Source organism: Biomphalaria glabrata, chromosome 8, assembly GCF_947242115.1.
Source record: "Biomphalaria glabrata chromosome 8, xgBioGlab47.1, whole genome shotgun sequence".
NCBI lineage: Eukaryota > Metazoa > Mollusca > Gastropoda > Planorbidae > Biomphalaria > Biomphalaria glabrata.
The window spans coordinates 44,817,247-44,832,056 of record NC_074718.1 but is presented as its reverse complement, the minus strand read 5'-3'; the positions used below and the strand labels follow the sequence as shown (position 1 = coordinate 44,832,056).

The 14,810-nt window shown below is 35.1% G+C and overlaps 2 protein-coding genes across 3 annotated transcripts; one reads left to right on the top strand and one right to left on the bottom strand.

The window, feature by feature from the left end:
- Window positions 1–5,518: 5,518 nt before the first annotated feature.
- LOC106058818 (fucose-1-phosphate guanylyltransferase-like) lies at window positions 5,519–12,054 on the bottom strand. Its single transcript, XM_056038308.1, has 4 exons — window positions 11,924–12,054; window positions 11,431–11,555; window positions 10,330–10,503; window positions 5,519–9,541 (listed from the first exon to the last, which is right to left on the bottom strand). Exons 2-4 carry the CDS (start codon window positions 11,486–11,488, stop codon window positions 7,962–7,964), a joined length of 1,812 nt encoding a protein of 603 aa, XP_055894283.1. The 5' UTR covers window positions 11,489–11,555; window positions 11,924–12,054; the 3' UTR covers window positions 5,519–7,961.
- Window positions 12,055–12,105: 51 nt separating this feature from the next.
- LOC106058821 (39S ribosomal protein L27, mitochondrial-like) lies at window positions 12,106–14,551 on the top strand. Of its 2 annotated transcripts, none has more exons than XM_056038311.1 (2): window positions 12,106–12,127; window positions 14,043–14,551. In XM_056038311.1, the coding sequence occupies exon 2, from the start codon at window positions 14,059–14,061 to the stop codon at window positions 14,512–14,514; it is 456 nt and encodes a 151-aa protein (XP_055894286.1). In that variant the 5' UTR covers window positions 12,106–12,127; window positions 14,043–14,058; the 3' UTR covers window positions 14,515–14,551. The 2 variants fall into 2 exon arrangements, with proteins under 2 accessions (XP_055894286.1, XP_055894285.1); XM_056038310.1 differs by lacking the exon at window positions 12,106–12,127 and adding an exon at window positions 12,169–12,325.
- The last annotated feature ends 259 nt before the right edge of the window (window positions 14,552–14,810 follow it).

Here is a 14,810-nt window from a genome sequence, read left to right as displayed (position 1 = left end):
TAATTGCCTTTATCTTTGCTGGATCTGGTTCTAAACCTTTCTCTGACAAGATATGGCCCATATAAGGTACTCTGTTTTGCCTTATCTTGCACTTGTCATAGTTCAGCTTTAGATTGTACTTCGTTGCTCTTTGCATGACTTGTTTCAAAATGTGATCATGATGCTCAACATCTCTACCAGCTACTAGAATGTCGTCTATGATGACATATGCTCCTTCAATTCCTTGAAGCATTTCATCCATAATTCTTTGGTAAATTTCTGGCGCTGATTTGATACCAAAAGGTAATCGTAACCATCTATATCTTCCCAGAGGTGTGTTGAAAGTTGTGAGAAATGAAGATTCTCTTTCAAGCTTTATTTGCATAAACCCTGACTTGGCATCGAGAACTGAGAATATCTTCGAATCTGGAATATTAGTGATCACATCTTCAATAGTTTTCATCGGGTGATGTTCCCTTCTGATTGCTTTATTGAGATCTTTTGGATCAATACATATTCTAACTTTGTCATTCCTGAACGAAACAACCATGGAGCTAACCCATTCAGTAGGTTCATGTACGGCAGTAATAAATCCATCAGCTTGCATTTCTTTAAGTTTTTCTTCAACTTTATTGCGTAGAGATGCTGCTAAGCGACGTGGTGGATGAATAACTCCTTTAGCATTTTCCTGTAACTGAATCTTGTATTCTCCTGGCAGTGTTCCAGTTGTTTTCAGCATTTCAGGAAATTCTCTTTGTAACTCGTCTTCTGCCTTGGATTCTATGCTGTCTATCCGTTGTAGTAGTCCTAAACATTCTGCTGTGTCACCACTCAAAATGTTCTCTTGACTAATGTCTACTACCTCAAACCTTGCTTTCACCTCTTGGATATTATTTTTCAAAGGTAGCACTACTGCTCCTAAAGTCTTAATAACATGATTAGAGTAAGACTTGAGCGACTTTGCTGAATAAGCAAGTTTTACTTTGTCTTTGAGCTTTTCAAACTCTGACTTGACAAGAATGTTACATCTTGCACCAGTGTCGATACGAAAAATTAATGTCTTGCCATGCACGACTAGTTTTACAGTCCACTTGTCTTCGACGACATTGATGTTCTCAATATTACCCTTTTTATACTGGCTACTTGCAGTGCTAACAGATATAATATTTTCATCACTGTGACTGTCATCTTCTACTAGATTGACGTTGCGTCTTTTTCTGCACATTTGAAACCAGTGGTTTTTCTTTTTGCAGAAATTGCATGTGGTTCCTATTGCTGGACATTTTCCCTTTTCGTGGTTCTTGCCGCATTTACTACATAATTTATCTGAGTTGTCTTTAGACTTCTGCTTTAGTACATTGTGTGACTGTCTCTTGATTGCTAGAACTTCTTGGCCCCTAAACATTTTCACTTGGCTTTGCGACATCTCATATTGTTGTCCAATTTCAATAGCCTTGCTAAGGGTCAACTTCTGTCCCTGATCAAGTAGTCTTAATTGTACCTTTTCGTGTATGACTCCACTAATAATCAAATCAATAAGCATATCGTCTGGGTTGTCATACTCACAGTCCATAATGAGAAGCTTTAGGTCTTTAACAAATTTATCAAAACTTTCTCCTTCTACCTGCTTTCTCTGATGTGCTCTAAATCTAGACACTCTTTTATTTTGTCTTGGCCTTATGTAGTCTTCTATTTTCTTTAATAGCAATTGCGGATCTCCCTCTTCACTATCAGTAATATTTAGAGTTTTGTAAACCTCACGGCCTTGCTGGCCTATCCACATTCCCAGCCATCCGGCTTTTTGTTTACTATCGGCACCAGCTAACGGTCCTTTGAAACAAAAGCTCACCTGCTGTTGAAACCTTAAAAACTCTTGATACAGATCTTTAGCATTCCAATTCAAGATTGGTTGCTCAAAATAAAAAGAAGCCATTATTAGATTAATAAAAACCTTTGTCTGGACAGCTTTTTAAGTTTTATTCTGACACCATGTAGAATATTCGTGTTACACAAATAACAAACTAGTGTTTAAGAGGGAAGACATATTAGGAACTCCATTTATTAAGTAAACACAAGCGGTGTTGCACTGACGCGCTAGTGTGCAAATGTACATATAATACTATTATGTTACAATAGGCCTATAGTTCTAATAGGCCTATATTGAATTATGTAAACTTAAAGAATCAAATTAATAAATAACTTCATATAGTCTATAATCTCTATATCGTCCAATTGTAGGCCCCTATGCTTTAAGCACTTCAACAGAGATGCTGTAAGGTCCTGAAGATTTGCAGTTCTTCAACTGTTTATGCTGTTCCGAAGCTCATGGAAATGTTTGATCCACGACCTCTTCTTCTGTCTTTCTTAACTGTCATCACTTCTCCATTCTTGCCAATCTTGCCTTTTACTGGTCTTACTGGTTTGGCAATTTTTCTGGTATCTTTTTTATTATAGAATACAGTTTTTGGTGCTGTTTCTGTTGCCATTGCTTCGCCGGCTGTTCTGACACTACGCTTGATCCGAGGTTCTATAATTTCTGTAGCCTATTATATAATTTTTGTGCTTTTACTGCCCTTGTTGTTCACACCTGCTTTCTTCTCTCTTCTTTCATCGATATTCTTAAGTGATTTTGCTGAAATCCACTCCTTGAGGGTGTACGACTTGGGAGCCAGTACTTCTTGGCACGTTGAGATTATACCGTTTCTTTCACTTTCTTCCATGTTTGCTCTACTCCAGAACCTTTTCTAAGAACTAGAATTTCTTTGATAGGGTAACCTTGAACTCTTCTTATTTCTGCAATCTGTCACTCGGACGTGACCAGAAGAAAATTATCCGAAGCAACATCGGTTCCTCGTTTGATGCGAAAATCCTTTAGAGGTTCTAGATAACTTTTTTTTTGTTTATATTGTTATAAACCTGGTGGTGGCACAGATGGGGGTAGTGGTGTGTGTGTAGTCAGCCGACGCAAATCGCCCCAGGCCAGCGTTAGACGAGCGGTCAACCGTGACGAGTTATGACTGTCAGCCGAGTCGAGTGTCAACAGGACAGTTCGGGAAGGATCGCCGTCGTGAACAGAGCTCAGGAGCGTTACGAGAGTTGTAGTCATCTGACCACCTAGAAACGTCGAGCGGCGTTCTGTTCGGTTCGAGAAGACCAGTAGGGACCCTATATAAGAGTGGAGGTGTCGCAGTCAAGACGGTCGAGAAAAGGGGCTCAATACAGCAAGGTTCACGAGAGACGGTTCAGAAAGCGGGTTCACGGCAGGGGTTCAGAGCCCGGTTCACTACAGTCCGGTCGGCTACAGCACAGTTCAGCGGTGTGGTTCTGTACGGAGCATTACGACGGTTCAGTGCGGAGTACTATCAAGTACAGTTGAGACGAACGGCATCTTGATCTTGATCTGTGATCGAGTCCGACACAACGAGCCTAGTGTGTGAAGTCAGTCCTGAACTGTTGAACCCAGTGCAAGCCCGGAACGAGACGGAGAGGCCAGTGCAAGAGTTGATACGCGGTACGATGTTATCGGAGAGATATTTGTACAGTCTTGTGTTACGTGCTGCCAATTGTACAGTATTGGCTGTTATTTCTTCAACTATTAAAGTGTTACGTTACTTTGGAGCCCTGAGTTGTCAAGTTCTTTAAGTTGGTGGTGTAAGGTGCAGTTTGCAGAGAGCCTGGATAGTGAGATTCGTAACAATACTGTACTTTTCCATTGTAGACCAGAGTGCCCCATGTCATACTCGGTTTTATTAGACTAAGGTGACCAGATATTTGATGAAAGAAAGTGTGACACGGGTCGATATAATAAATGGGAACAGGCTTAGATTTTTTGCTTTCAATACACCACAATGTACACAGTACACACAATGATTTTTGTAATTACAGGCTTTCTATAAGCGTTAATCTGTCTAACAGTCCGCTTCTCTATCTAAGATAATTAATGACACGATTTTCGTAAAAGTTTACATTTGTCGCTAATAGGCTACATCACTTCTTAACAATCCGCGTCATCAGGGGCACCTGCGGGATTTTTGCAGGGTGGTGCAAGTTGCCACCTATAGTTTAAAGTCATTGCTTCAACTTTCTTGTTACAGAAATTATTAAAGAAAAGAACTGGTGCCTCCCCACCCCCATCGCTATAGAATATTAATGTGCACAGTAAATATTTGTTTCATGAAATAAATTAAACATGTAGATATATACGTATTTAGCGCTATTTTATCATGTGCTTACACCAACCGCAACTTCGCAAAACGTAAATAAGGCCCACATTTACCAAGATACTGCACTCTTCTCAAAGAAGCTTTCAAATTTATCACATCTCAAAACAGCTGGCAAGGATTTCTCCTCCAAGGCAAAAAAAAAAGCGAAAACCAAAAAACATTTATCCTATTCTAGGCCTTAACTAAATATATTAATAACTATTAACTATACTTATGTGCAAATGCAAACAAATCGTCACGACTAACGTGCTATAGAATATTTCACACCTTTTATTTGCAAAGAATTACAAGCCTAAAATAAAGCGTACATGGTCGGCCATCAATTCCTAATTAGCCTAGTCTTATTTATTACAATACTAGCTTATCATTACAACTGTACTTCACTGGAAGTACCACTTGTTTCTTAGAAGAAGCTAATTGAGATGAAGGTGCTAAAAAAATTGGTTGCTACTCAGAATCCAGCTGGATTGTCTTATCCTTACAAATGTACTTCAGTGGAAGCAATACTTGTTTAGATGCTACTTAGAAGTTAATTGATTTGATGGTGCGAAAAAAAAAATGGCTAGTCATATCATAACATAACACACTCTCTTGTAGCGTGACCTTCGTGACCCTTGTAGGCCCCTATAGCTCCTTACTCTCAGGAATCCAAAATCAACTAACTGAAATCACCCCGTGGTCAGTTACAGACCCAACATCCCCTCGAGCATTAGCACGAAGCAGTTACATGATTACTAAATCACTACTAGTTCACTTTGTGTCACAGTGGTTTTAAAACTAGTGTGTGACACTATTGCTTCAATTTAGCATATGGGTTTACAAAGAAGCTTTCGATTATGGTGGGACATTTCTCTTGAGAAAAAGAAAAATGATTTCAATAAATAGTCTTTCCACTTCTTTGAGTTCTTTCCATACCCAGAACAGTCTGCTATATTCTAGATCGATGAAATGGCTTCAGTAGATTAAACTTCACAAACTTTCCCCACTGCAAATATTGTTTCCACTTGAATTTTTCTTAACCTCCATCTTCTCCCACCTCAACCACCAAACATGGCTGACTCCTTGTACAGTAATGAAGAGCTGTTGAAGAGATCAGCATCCTTTTTTTTCCAAGGCACAGACTGCAAAAAGATTTCATCTCAGCAGCAAACAGATGGCTAGAAAAACACTTCCTTAAACATTCTAGACGCTGAAGTGGAGAGTAAGTTATACAGAAGATTTAAGTGAAAAAAGAGACAAAGTTGTGCAACTGAACCATGTATATTTTCAACGTCAACTTATCAGTTAAAAGTTACATAAACAAAATAACAATAAAATATGGTTTTCGATCTGTTTAATTTTTAATTCTCATGAAATCCCTTAATTAGTTAATAAGAATTGAAAGAGCTGTATACACAATGTAAAATATCCCATGTTGACAAATGTAAAAAATATGTCATGTATATAATAGTTATATGTTCTCTTAAAAGGGCATTTTTATCACACAAGCAAGTAAATCGAAACAGGGACATTTCATAGTTTAATATTACAAATTCATACATTCTGTTGTAAATATTATTATTGTAAAAACTTGTCAAACACAGGAATGTTAGTTGATAATAAACAGAGCTCTTTTTACAAAAAAATTACTCAAGATAACATTCTAGCAGAAGATATATTGAAAACTAGTATTCTGTGCATCAAGCAACCCAGACAGTAAATGTAAATAAACCAAAAGTAAATTATCACACTCAAAAATGTAAATATAATTTACATGTTCAAACCTATACTTCCCAAATTAAACCATAAGTAAATTTTCTAATATAACTAAAATACAACAAATCTAATACCACACAACTAAACTAACTTTTAAAAGTTAAACTAAAACTAGTTTTCAACTAAAATAAAGTAGTTAAACTAAAAGTTTATCATGAATTTCAAAATCTAGTTAAACTAAAGGAAATTAATAAAACTATAACAAACTTTTCATAACTTATTTTTTTTTTGGGGGGGGGGGGCGGGGGTTGAACTAGAAATATTTATCCATAATAAAATCAATAATAAGGAATATGTTTCTTACATAAACGTTAATGCACAATAAAATTTAAAAAATATTTTCTTCAATTAAAACCTTTAGAAAAGAATTTAACTTATTATATAACGGAAAATTTTAATTACTTATACCAGTAAAGTTTAAAATCTCATTAAATAACATACAATTAGAGTTTAAAAATTAGATCTAGTAACCAATAAAATAAAAACAAAATTGTTGGAGATTTAAGAAACATTTTACCTTTTACTATTTTATAGTGTAAAATACATGCTGGACTAACCATGCCGATGTGCTTTTTTTTTTTGTCTGACCACTAAAAATACAACTAACACTATTGCATAAACGTTAAATGTGCAAAAGAGAGAAAAAAAAGGTGTTCTTGTCATTATGGACTGCACACTCAGTACACTATATAGGCCTACACGTGTACGTCTATCTGGCCAGGTTGTTAAAATCAGTTGGACAGACTGTCTATTTACTTTCTGGGCTGGGAGGGTGTGTAACTATTTTAGTGTAAAGAACATGCTTGACAAGCCATGCCTCATCTGACCACTCCACATTAAGCAAACACTATTGCAGAACGCGTCATGAAAAAGATGCAGGGTAGTCTTGTAGTATCATCGGCTACAAACGTACAGTACACTAGGCCTACATGTGGTCATGTGTATGTCTAGATGACCAGGTTGTTAAAATCAGTTGGACACAGTCTATTTACCTTATGGTCAAGAGAGGGTGTGGAGTTGGTTATCCTAATGCTTTAAGATCTATATAGGCCTAACTGTCGATTCTTAGATCTCAATAATAAGTCTTAAGGCTATAAAAAGGGTGTAGTTGATGTTCCTGCAGTTAAAAAATTATTGTTTGCTGCAATGAATTGATCAAAACCACTAAATATTGACCTAACTCACTAATCAGATTCCCACTAGAAACATAAATTAAACACCACCAGGTGGCTCATAAAAAAATTCAGAACAATCCCATTCATAATAGCCTACTGCATAGAAGCTTTTGGCAAAAAATGTTTACTTTACCCTCTTCAAATGCAGACTGACTAAATAGTTGTTAACTGCATCATTTTTTTGATAATCAAAGTTATAGATATCACATGACCAGAAAACAGGGATGTGCGTTTGAACCCTGACCACATGTTGAAAAGTTGTACAAATTTTAATTAAACTTTTTAGTTAGTAACTTTAAAAAATTAATTAAACTATGATTTTAACTAAATTTTTTTTTTCTAGTTAAACAATGGCCTTAACAATTTTTTTTACTTAAACTAAAAGTTTCTAACTTTTTTGTTAACTTTTGCCCCTCACTATTTATATGTGAGACATGAGGTACAGGAGGTAATGGAAGTTGGTAAGAAGTCTTTTTATCAACAAAGTGTCCAATATGGTTTGTGAGGTTTGTATTGAATAATATTAACAATATTAACAATAGCATATAGTCATCAAATTAAAAGATCAAAGGAGATTATAAGGCTGAACCAAGAGTAACTGAGTAGTATAGGTGTAAACTTTAACCCATTAATAGAAGTGCTGTTAATATTTTTGTTCAATTCTTAAAACATACAAATATACTGGTACAATTAAGTTGTTTTTTTACATTGAAACCTGAAATATTATGAAGTTAATTTTTATCAATACCGGTAACTCAGAAGTATATTTCTAATTTTGGAATTTTTTTCAGTTTATTATTAAAGAATCATTTTTGTATATGGATTAAGATTATGGGCCATTTGAATTAACTCTTGACAGTTTGTCATGCAAAGTTTTTCTAAAACCAAGCATTTGTTCCACATCTTTTGAGCTGAGTATATCAGCTAAGCTCAAATAGGTTTCTGATGTGCTGTTAACATGCACTGAATCTTGTGGCTCAGGGGAGGTCAGTAAGGAGAGAGATGATACGGCAGCTTCAAAAGATGAGGTCATGGTCAGTTTAGCTGGGTAAAGCTTTAAATTCCAAAGATTGAATTTCTCAAAGGAATTGAAATCACCCTGAACATGAGGCAAAATATTTTCTTTTTGTAGGTTATGTGTATGCAGAAAATGACGTATGTTGGAACCCATAAAACTCAAATTTTCAAGGTCGTTAACAGAGATTGATTTCTTCAGATCATCGTTGGTTTTGAAAAATATGCTTACATATTTTGTTTCATTGTTCACTTGAACTGGGATAGTGTGCAGGAAGCAGTCTATTGGTATGTTATAATTGTCCAGTGATGCTTCTCTCATGACAAGTTGGCAATTACTGGCAATGCATCCTGGCATGACGTGAACAGGATATTCGAAATCGCAATATTCTATTACACATTGTTCACCAATTTCTGAGTCGGCATGAATCAGAGAATGCATAAGACATGCATTAGAAGGGATAAGCAGATCTGGAGACATACAATAACATTCAATTGTATCTGAATCACTAATAAAACGAGTCAAGCCATTGAAAATATTATTCTCAAACCCCATTCTTTCTTTAAAAATATTATCCTCACAGAAGTGATGTAAAAGTTCCTTTGCTGTGCCTATATGAATGAAAGCAGAAGCATTGAGAACAAGCACATGGAAATCTGAGCCATTCAAACATCTAAACACTCGACTTCTCATTTCACTTAAATTTGACGTCAGCTGACTAACATTGGTGGTCTGGTGAATGTAATCATTGCTAGCTCGAGAGCCGACAGCTTGCAAGAAGTCTCCATAAGCATCAATCTCACAATGAAGATCTCCCACGCTTCTCTTAAAATCCAACAATTTTTTCATCACATCCACACCAAAATAAAAAGAGCTGTCTGTATATACTGCTTGTCCATCAATGTGGGCATATCCATTTATTAGTGCTCCTTTAGCAATCATTGTTTCATCATTGGGCTTTTGTAAAGCCTGCTGGCATTCTCTTATTTGAACAGGTATATTGGCATCAACATCGCCATCAACCACAAATACTCCATGTGTCCTTCCGATTTCTATTGGGGAAGGATGTGCCAGAGCAGTGAAGCCATTTTCAGGGATTGTCCACTCCTCCCCATCTCCATAGCCGTAAACAATGAAATCGTCAGCACATACTAGGAAAACTCCAGGTCCAATTCTCTCAACAAATGGCCAGTAAAGAGCCAGCTTTAAATCTAACATCTGATATGGTGGCGTACCATGAGGGAGAAGAGAAAATATTTTGCCCAGCACGGAAGCACTTGGCATTCTTTGACTCCAGCCTCCTGCATGTATCAGCAATATCTTCATTTGAAAAACTTTTGCACCATACTTATTTTCCAAGAACTCTAAGGCTGTAAGGGTTGAACCACCATTTCCTAAAATAGAAGAATTGCAAAAATATATTTAAACATAATCTTAGTGTATAAGGATGCACAAATGCATTTAATAGTAATTGTATAAGCCTAGCCCGTATGCTAAGATGCATCTTTCAAAATTTAATTGAAATACATTTATTTGAATAAATATGTATAATGTAGTACCAGCATATATTTTTATTACTTCACAATAAAGAAAAGGAAATTAAAACATGAGAAAGGGAATAAAAAAATTAAAATTGTGATTCTAAAAGTCATGAAACAATACTTAGTTTACTCTTGCTCAAAACAAGACTTCTGTATTTTTACTAAAAACAATGCAAGTTGCAGTTGCAAAAACATATAGAAAATTGAATTGTACTGAACACAGGGATGAAAGAGGCCTTTTGAGAAGATCCATAAAAACTCATATTAAAAAATCAGGGACAATTTTAGAAGGTACAAGCATCCTTTTTTTTAAATACAAAAACTTGACATATTTTTTAAGTAACCAAATAATCTTTATTAAAATGGAACAGAATGTATAAGAGTTGATAATCAAGTACTATGCTCCATTTATTTTTCTTAAAAGAATTTTTTTTTTTTCTGTAAGAAAAATTTCAATTTTATTGTAAACAGGAAAGAAAGCACAGTACTTGATGGTCTTTTTTTTTTCAAACAACTACTTGCACTAAATTGTCTCTAGAATGAAAAGAAATTGATCCCTACATTATAATATCAAATTATTCATATTGCAGAACAATATAGATTAGTATTGTTATTCAATACTATACATGATCATATCTCACCTATTCTAACTCCTGGTGGGTCAGAAACTACATGTATCGGAAGATCTAAAGGAAGCTCATTTCTTGAGAACTTTTCATCTATCTGACGTTGAAAAGCTTCTTCTTGGGCTCTATCTGCTGTTGTTATGACAACCAAATCCCAAAACTTTTTACCACCACTGTCTTTGCTTTTACCTGAAAGTAATCAATAGAGAGAGTATGCTAAACACAGATAGTTGGAGTTCAATGCATTGTTATTAAGTATTCATTCATTTATGGAGCCTTCTTTAAAACCTTTTGTCGATCTTAGGCAATGATGAAGATGAGAAGCACTAAATTTTCTGCTTCCTGTTAGTATACTTAACCAATGATTTTACAGTAAGAGCTATAATGGGAAATGAATTTAATGTGGAAAACATAGGTCAGTGTGCAAGGGCTATATTGTACCATGAATGTCATTCAAGAGCTCTACAGGGAAATGGTTCCACCTTTAAAAGGGACTCTGCTAGAATAGATAAGCATACATGACTTTTCATCATGGCTTTCCTGGCTGATTCAGGCGGCAATCCATTTAATGCTTTAATAGCAATTCATTAATCATTAAGTAGGAAGAAAGAGTACTTTAAAAGAATTTTTCCATGGAAATGAAATAAGAATACTTGAGTAAAAAACCTACTAAGGTTATAATACAGTGGCACAGTTATGGTGGGGGAGGGGGGGTCTACATTCGAAAATGAGTGTCCCAAATGTGTTTTTACATTAAATATTACGCCATTATCTTATGATGTCTTAAGTCAAAATGCAGGGGCTCCTAAAGAGGTCAAGCTCCCTGGCCCCCATATCCCTAGCTACACCACTGTTACAATAGAATCTATATTTTATCTAATCTACATCTGATTCTAATGGACCTCATTCACCAATCGTAAACAAACAACATTTAGTCACGTGATCTTATTGATAAAACAACGGAAAAAACTGTCACGTGACAACCATCATGAATTAAACATGAGATCGTAAATTATATAGAAGAGATAGAGCACCATGTGCTAAATGTTGTTTGTTTACGATTGGTGAATGAGGTCCATTGAGTTGGGTCTTGTACAGTCATCACATTCACAGTACCTCGAAGTTGCTTGTAGTCAGCTAATAGCGTGTTCATAAAACTTGTAATATTAGACATTGTTGTTCACTTGGCCTTTTAGACTTTATAAAGTGTGTTAAGCACTGTGGTGGATTTGAGTAACTCACTGAAAAACTTAACACTCTGTTTCTATATAGCTGCTTTGTAGTATGCTTACTTTGTTTAGTTAACTTATAAAACACATTGATAATTTAATAATACAATGATACTGTATCTTAGAGTAGAGTATCTATTCAGAATTCTAGATCTAGAAACCAGACTTAGACTAGAAGTTAGAACTATACAAGCCGTAACAAGGTCAAGAAATACTTCAACTTCATAGATGATAGATCTACATCATGATCTAATCTAGTTTTATCTAGATCTAGACTCTAGTGATTTAGTTTAGCAATGTATTACTTTAGACTTTATAATGTTTATAAATTAAATGTAATAATGTATCAATGTTACAATGTATGTAGAAGTCTAAAGTACGTAGTATAGCTATAAACGCCCCTCCTTTTCGATATCAAATAATATATAGAGTCTACAGATCTAAATAGATCTAGACCAGATCGAGGTCTAAGTCAATCAATCGCTTGCACAGACGTAGTCGTAGCCTGGCCATCTGTGTTGTTCACTTGTTACCACTTGTACTAACTTGTAGATCTATTATTCGGGAACACTTTCAAAATATAGGTTAGTGCTAAATCAAAATCTTTTGAACTGCTTCAGCTGTAAAGCTGCTATACGAAAGTTAATGAGTGAAAATGTCATAACTTTCATAAATTGATGATATAGATTCTAGTTCAATGACCTATTATAGATTTATTTTACAATAGGATCTAAACTAGACATCTAGACTCTAAATAGATCTACATTTTTTTGCGGCATTGGGTAATGCTCTATACTGTCGTATTACTGTCTATACTTCTTCTATTATGTAATTATGTTAAGTTACTAAATATACTACTATACTAGTAACTATGTACTACTACTATACTATTATAACTATACTATACTTTGTAACTTTTACTAGATTCTAGATCTAGTACTAGATCTAGTAGTTAGTCAACTTAGTCATCTAGACTAGAGTCTAGAATCTACATCTAGAATGACTAGATCTAGATTTAGAAATTTAGATCTAAACGCCACTTCATCACTTAAGTTAACTTGACTTACTCACTGACTTAGTTAGTAACGATTTAGTTAGTAACGGATGGTAATCTAATAATTATCTATCCGTTCTAACTAGTAACTAAAAGTGTCAACTACTGAACTAGTGACTAGTCTAATAACTCTAGAGTCTAGATCTAGACAATTCTGACAATCTACTCTATCTAGTCACTAGTCTACAAAACATTTATATAATCACTGAATGATAATCAATAATTAATCATCATTAAATCTGATAATTTAGACCATTTAGAGATCTAGAGTAAGCTCTTATATTATTTGGGACATCCCATAAAATTCTCCTTCATTGAACGCATCGCTTTTTTTGTTTGTATTTCATTTGCTTTTATATTTGGAACAAAAATTGACATTTTGGGATTGCACATGTCCAATGGACCTCATTCACCAATCGTAAACAGACAATATTTTGCAACATGGTTCTCTATATCTTCTCTACAAATTATGCAATCCATAAAGGCTGTCACGTGATACGTAATTTTCATTTTTATCAATATTATCATTTGGCTAAATGTTGTTTGTTTACGATTGGTGAATGAGGTCCATTTTAGATAAGTTCCGGTATTTTTGTTCCGCTTTTCCAAAGCAGATGGCAGTTTTTTAGATTCTCGGTAACCATGTATGTAAAGCTATTGTTTTAAAAACCTCCCCTGGCAATTCACACCCATATAAGGGATGAGGGCTATATTATGAGCCTGTTTGTTCGTAGGCTGATGGGTATATCAAAATAAGCTTCCAAACATCTTCAGAAAGACATTCCAATCACATTTATACCGTTAGCTGTTAAATAAAATTTAAAAAGGAGGTGTCCCAATGAATAATAATGAATTTAACTCATTCTCATTCATTGGACACAGCAAAAATCATAATAAGAAATATTATTGGGATTAATAAATCTATGATTGTTTCATTGAATAAACATGACCTAGATCGAGATATCTAGAATATATAATTTATGAATGAAAGAAAAAGTGCGGGCTGCTAATTTGAAGCCAGAGATCAAGCCAGGTGAGCTGGCGGTGAGGAGAGGTACACTCTAAGTGTGTAGTGTCACTACCTATCAAACAGGCAGTGGAGGGAAGGGGGAGAGAGTCATGAAAAGAATTATATGGGAGGGAGAGAGTGTTATGGTGTAACAAAACGAACATCCAAATTATGAAAACAAGAAGAGGGTCCATGGATGGGAATTAAAAGAGAGAGAGTACATGTAGCCTAGTCGAACCCACGACCCCAGGTTCAGAAGCCGAGCTCTTAACCACTCAGCCCCTTGGTGTGAATGAATGGTTACTGTAATTGTTATTTAGTCAGCATCAGATCAGAGTATGGGGAATTTCCATGAACCTAAAATTGTGATTGAATGAGTATTTCAAAACACTTGTTTATCAATTCATAACAAATTTTATTTTTGTTGTTGTTTTAGAGCCATCTCTTGAAAAATGGCCAGTAGATTTGTGATTCCTCTGTGGAAGTCTGTTTGCTCAGCAGTAGCCACGCTCAAACCTGCTATGTGTCAGCCAATGAGTAGCAACCTTCAGTATGTCAGATATGCTTCAAAAAAAGCCTCGGCCACTCCCCGTAATAGAATCGGAAGAACAAAGAGAAAACACAGGGGCATCAAAGCACACGATGGAACATTTGTCCACAAAGGTGATATCTTAGCTACACAATTTGGTCTGCGCTTTTATCCAGGCGAAAATGTAGTCATGGATGACAAATGGACATTAAAAGCAGCTTTTGATGGCATTGTTGTCATTTCAACAGAAACTTTAAATCCTTACCCTGACAGTCCTTTGTACTTACCTGTTCAGAAAGGTGCGGTGCTACAGAAAAAGTTCTTCCATATTATTCCTACACCATTGCATGGAAAGTTTAAGCTTGTCTCAGAAGTATAACTTGTGTGTCAGTGAATAAAATGTTTTTTTTAACACATATGTCTTTCTACTTATGTGCAACTTGGTTTTACTTCTAGATCTAGTAGTTTGTTGTTCATTAATAAGTAAAAGAATTGATTTTTTTTATTCTTCAAATAATTGTTGTGCTTTCCTTTTTAAAGAAATTAAAAAAACTAAAGATTGTTACAATGTAAAATTTTACATTAGATCAAAATCTATAGCAAACAAACAACAACAAACTTTAATGGATATTGTGCAACAGGTTTTATTTGTACTTAATTATTGTCACAAATAAC